Below are 6,170 nucleotides of genomic sequence, written 5' to 3'. Positions count from 1 at the left end.
TCGAAAATATTTATGGAAATAATTTATAAACGTGCATTAATATTCTATGTCGCTTTGTACATGTTAAAATGGTACACACACGGCATAAGTGACTTTTCGTTCATACTCGTTACAAGATGTGGTGGGTACAGCTCCCATAGCTTTTTACATTTCATATTTTGGCTGATGTTTTGTCTCTGGTTTTAACTCTGGCCTAGCATATGTATGTGAACGGGTGTGAAGTTTGATTGCTTATTAAGCATAACATTGATTGTGGACAATCTGAATGAAATATTTATCTGACATATTCTCCTGTAAAAAGAAATTGCTTATTATCCTTAAGTTGAATAATACATTACTTATGTTGGGTATGGAATGGAATAAAATAGAAAACATAAGACCGAATAACAACTATAAAGACTTGTCCCTGTATTTTTCAATGCATTATTGAAATAGCAATACATCACTCGGAACTCCTCGGCCATTTTCCATCGAAAACAACCACGGTTTTATGCCGGTACAAAAGAAGTTGTTCGTAAAGTTTTAAATAATAGTATTAACTAATTGTCGTGTTTTAACGTGTATTTTGTATATCTAAATTTAGATTGATTGCCAATGAAGTGTATTATTGCATAAAGAATTAAGATTCCCAAGTCATTAAGTTTAACCGCTTAATTGAAATTATTTAGCGTTCTTCTTGCGTAAATATATCGGACATTGTAAACCGTCCATTTACAACCGTGGTTGTTTTCGATGGAAAATGACCGAGGTGATCCGAATGAGTTATGCGTATCATAATAGCATACCTACGGGGTGTGAGGGAGAGGGGGAGGGGGTAAGTTTATATAAATTACATACTATAAAGAATTGGCAACAGTAGTGTTTGGATGCTTTGGACTATAAAATATATCAACGTCTACACACTAATTACAAATCTAAAGTTAGATAATGAGTTTCTTTTTGTTTTTAAAAAATAATCTTTAGATTATATCCGATACATGATGGACAAAAGAACAGCATAAATATATCAAAACAAATTGATCTACATCGTAAAAATATCTATAAATAAAAATACATTTTAAGCTCAGCCTACATGTAATACATATAATTTCCTGACAGTGTATAAACTCGCTAGTAAATCTATTAATTTGAAGGGATTTCATACTAAAAATATCCGAAACCCCCTTAAGCGACCTAAAAATACACAACAGGTGAAGTCACGTATGTCACGTGGTAAACGTACGAAATGTGTCTGACACGATTGGACCCATTTGTGAGTAACATTTTTGTGTTACGTAAACTACAATAGTATCTACTTCATCGGCTTATCAGATGTTAGCCTTTTATTTCTAGCTAATTGCCCATGACAGAAAATGCACGCGCGCTAATAAGCCATGACATGCAGTACTTACTTACAACCACTACATACGTTTCTTACATGTATATTCTCGTTTGCGAAGGCTTTCTATGCCAAAAACAGACACAGGATTGCCCTAGGCAAGCTGATCCGAAAAAAAATCAGCAGCCAGCAGTAGTATATTTCTCCTGTTAGTTTTGATATATATTTCCTATGAGGAGCGCCAGGATGTTATTTTTCATTTATTAGGCAAAGCTGTTATGTTCTTCCTTTTATTTTTCAACGTGTTAAACTGCTCATTAGTTTCGGGAATATTGGAGTAAACGTCAGCTTTCATGCAGAAGGAGACTCAAAGACTGGAACATTAAAGACGCCAAGGTTTCGAATGACGTTTATCTTGGCAGACTTTCTGTTATATTGGAAAAAGCAGAGTTCTGTGGACGAAATTTAATCTTTCAGTGGTTGGTGATTTTACGTAATTCTCAGATGGAAATTGCATGTAATAGTTCCCATTATTGGTTCTTACTTGTTTGTGCTGACAATGAAAATTGGACTTCGAGATAAATTCGTTTAATCGCGCTATTATAACATTTATTAACGAGTTAAAATATTATCGGTATTTTTTTTTGCCGGAGATTGTTTTACCACACTGTGATGATGGTGTTTCAACAACTTAATTCGGGCAAAATGATTCCATTGTGAAATTATTTATAAACTGTTCTGGAACTACGGTTTATTTAAATAAAATATGTTTGTGTCCGAATTCGTCAAAACATTTATAAACGTCAAAGGCAATGGTACACGATAGAACACTTAAACCCAGCTCAGACTTAAAGCGAGAGTTATCTTCAATTGACACTAACGGCTTAACATTGTAGACCCGTAAGTGACCGCTGAGTAAATAGACGACGCAGAAACACAAGACTCTATTTGCATGTTTGATGTTTAATGGGGAGGTTCACCAAGATTAATTGTTTCACATAGCGGCTCGAATGACCATAGTGCGAAACATCGCATCGCGACAGCTTCGTTTATATTGTAAGTGGCCTTGAAATAGGCAAGTGGCCAGGTGGACTTTAAACCTTGACCGGATAGTTAAACCAGTAGTTTAATTGCGATTTTGAATATAAGGAATTTATACTATAAGTGGAATTGAAAATGTCCACGAACGAGTGAGATTGTTGTGTAAATAAAAAAAAATCAAGATTTGGATGTTTCAGTGAGGACAAAATCATCAGTTATTTTTAACCTGTTAAAAGAGTATGTGACTTGTCGCTTCAACGATTTTAAGATAAGCGACACAATGGATCTACAGTTTGAAACAATGGTCGGATATTATCTTAACGTGTGTTTGCTCACACCGGTCATTCTTTTCGGACTAGTTGGAAACTGTCTGAGCATGTTAACGTGGGGTCTTGGCTGTCATAGAGAAACATCAACTGCTGTCTTACTAACAGCGCTAGCGGCAACGGACACTATCGTCCTCACGATGCCCGCGTTAGAAATGTGGGCGTATGAGGTTCTGAACTACTGGTTGAGATTACCAAACGTCGTCTTCTGCAAGATATTCGCCTGGGCTTCGTACTTTGGACCATCGGTCAGCTCATGGATAATTGTTCTCATCACCATGGAACGGTTTGTGAGTATTTGGTTTCCAATGAAAGTGAGATATTTGTGCTCTCGGTCTAAAGTCAGGATGTTTATCGTTGGAGTATATGTGTTCATGGCTATTATGTACAGCCCATTTCTGTTCGTCACGGACTTACGACCCGATCGCGACAATTTGACAGCGTTCAGCAATACCACGTGCAGTATGGATCGGACGAATGGAACATTCTTTAAATATTTTTTCCCGGTTTGGATGTGGCTGGATATGATTGTGTTATTTATAGTACCATTTTTCTTCGTCGTGTGCGGAAACATTTTGATTTTGTACAAGCTGATAAAAAGTCGGAAAATTCACCGGAAAGGTGGACCGCAAGCGTCAACGAGAACAAAAGTAGCCAACGCCTTCACTATCCGCGCTATAGCTATCAGCATAAGTTTACTCGTCTGTCTGTTTCCGGTGTCTATACAGGAAGTATACCACGCCCACATGGGCAGCAGTCCGGCGGGTTTGGTTCACGTGATAGTCAGGATATTATTGTACGCGAACAGTGCCTTTAATTTCATATTATATTGTGCTATAGGGTCGGGGTTCAGAAAAGACATGAAGGCTGTGTTGATGACGCTGTGTACGAGAAAGAAGGTTAGAATTCTCAATGCTGATGGGAACATGAGTTCACATTTTAGTAGAGTTCAAACTGATGCCATGTAGATGTATTTTGTTTGAAAATTTCACATTTTGTGCATCTTTTGCCATAATTGTATCTGAAATCCCCATCACCCTCTGTTTTCATTTTACAAATGAAATCATATTTAATACTTGAATCGATAAACAAGAAGGCGTGTACGCATATCAACGAAGGAATGACAAGAATTGGACGCGAACTTTTGTTGTTTTTGTTTTGGGTGTTTTCAATCAAAAAATCTATAAAAAAGTAAATATAACTATTTTTTGAGAATATTCCAGTGCAAAATGAGTTCAAATAAGAGTTGTATTTAAGTGTGTTGATTGTGAGAATCACAAAGAATGCATCATTTTTATTCGAAATGCCGAGAATACTAGTACAGAGTAGTAGTATAATTTATAAGTTTACACTTGTGTTCTGTAGTCGGAATGAAAATGAAAAGAAATTAAAAATATCCGGTAAGATCGTTGATCATATCAAATTTTGTTGTCGTTCGATCGAGAAGCCCAAAACATATTCGCCCGCAGACGCTAAACATAGAAACAATTTGGTATGGCATAATCGTGGTTCATAAGACTTCACAGTCCAATTCCTGAACGTCTTGAGTGTGAGGTTCAGACTCAAAATTCATTAACTTATTTTGACTGACAGAAGATATGTGCCTGGCTGTACAACAGATAATTTGTGACAGAGACAGCATTTTACCGTCTTTTCTCTAAAAGTCACATTCTGTACAACAAAATTAAGATCTTGCATTTCTGAGTCTTAGCCTCAAACTTAGATTCAAGACCTCAGAGAGTATCGGCCCAGGTCGGTCCTTTTTAAATTAACGATTGTCAAAGGTACTCTTCAGAAAATTAGTAGTTTTTCGGGCATTTCTTGGAAAATATATTGAGGTAGGGCTTTTTTTTATTTCCAATTATTTCTGTGAACACTTCAATGACAACCGACACAGTTTGTCTGTAGTGACAGACAATAGTTAATATTTAAAGTGAATCTTGGCACCAAAAAAAGTTTTTTTCTGTAACGAATCGCAGGACAATTGTTTAATCAAATGTTTTACTCTTTGATATCATAATTTAATTCTTTTTTATCAAATTGTAAAAAAGATCGAGTCGGGGACCGGGTTCGAACCGGTGTCGCCAAATATGCATTCCAGTGTCGTATTCACTGTGTTACGGAGGCTTACTTTAAACGGTTGGAATATAAAAGCTATAAACCTAACTTGGTAATATCACGTGACAACATCGACTAGCCAATCACGCATAAGGAATGAATTCTACTAGGTAGACATACCTAGTAATCTTTTTTAATAGAAAAATACGAAAAAACTGCGAAATATAAATTAATTGTAAACTATGTGGTACTTCATTTAGAAAGTTTCAATGCATTGTACACATCGATACCAAGTTCAAGTCAGCTTCGACAATTTTATGTTTTGTTTCGCTATTTCATCATACGGAATACAGCCCATTTAAACTTACTTTTATTTCATTTGACAAACACTACATTACAGCTTCGCGATACGGTTACACACAATTGTAATATGAAGCATTATTGAAGCTATAGCATTGGTTAATAATAAATAAAGTGGTGATATTTCTTATACGTATTCATGGATCATGACCATAATATTTTTTAAATGCTTGTACTACATAGTGCTGTTTTTTATTATATATTTTTGAGTAAAATTACGCCTGATGCATACACTTTAACGCAAATACTTCCATGACGTAATACTCTTAATATAAATTTAATCGTTAACTATTTTAGGGTTGAAACTATCAATGAAACATTTAAGCCTTCTAGCGGATTCAGACCCCCGTCCCTCCTCAAATCGTTCAGGTTTTATTCAATATCGGAAAAGAAACTAGTTAAATACTCTCAAAATGCACATTTTCGGACTTTAATTATTCGGAGAACCCTCAACCCCCCTGCCAACATTTTAAACCATATTTAGTTTCGGTTTTGAGTGAGGGGCGCGTGTCAAAAGGTTGCACCTCTAAGTAACGCACCCTCTTGCGTCAATTCCTGGATCTGCCTCTGAATCAGAAAACTAAAACCATATTAACACAATTCTGCCAAGCCTTTATTTGTGCTATGAGATATATAATGTGAGCCGTAATATGAAACAGACGACCGTCATAACAAAAACAAAGCACTTAAATATAATAATGCATATTTTGAAATGTATTCATATGACAAACATATCCTGATTATTTCAGGAAGTGATTCGCATTAATTGCAAATATAACACCACCATTCACATAATTGTAGCAACGCTTTTTAACTTAATGATATGTGCGTCCTTTAGACGACACTAATATCGGCGTTCTTGTTTGTCTCTTATTAACTGATGGGTTGTAATGAAATAACAATTTTTCTCTTGCTTAACTGAACTCATATCAGTTTATTGCATAAAACATAAAAAACATGGTTATATGAAACCATCTTATGCAAAGCCACGTTTTAAGCATAATCAAACAGTGTTAACAGGAAAGCAAAACAATAGTATTATGGATGAAAGGAAAATTTTAAAATGT

At 35.5% G+C, this 6,170-nt stretch overlaps 1 protein-coding gene across 1 annotated transcript; it reads left to right on the top strand.

Annotated features, from left to right (window-relative positions):
• Nucleotides 1-2,639: 2,639 nt before the first annotated feature.
• Nucleotides 2,640-3,653, top strand: LOC128215266 (probable G-protein coupled receptor 139). The gene has a single exon (XM_052921973.1). The coding sequence runs from the start codon at nucleotides 2,640-2,642 to the stop codon at nucleotides 3,651-3,653; it is 1,014 nt and encodes a 337-aa protein (XP_052777933.1).
• Nucleotides 3,654-6,170: the final 2,517 nt, after the last annotated feature.

Source organism: Mya arenaria, chromosome 13 (genome assembly GCF_026914265.1).
Source record: "Mya arenaria isolate MELC-2E11 chromosome 13, ASM2691426v1".
In the NCBI taxonomy this organism is placed as follows: domain Eukaryota; kingdom Metazoa; phylum Mollusca; class Bivalvia; order Myida; family Myidae; genus Mya; species Mya arenaria.
This window is presented reverse-complemented; position numbering and strand designations above follow the sequence as displayed.

Excerpts from the sequence above, each read along its gene's own strand:
- LOC128215266 (XM_052921973.1), top strand. The coding sequence starts at position 2,640 with ATGGATCTACAGTTTGAAACAATGGTCGGATATTATCTTAACGTGTGT.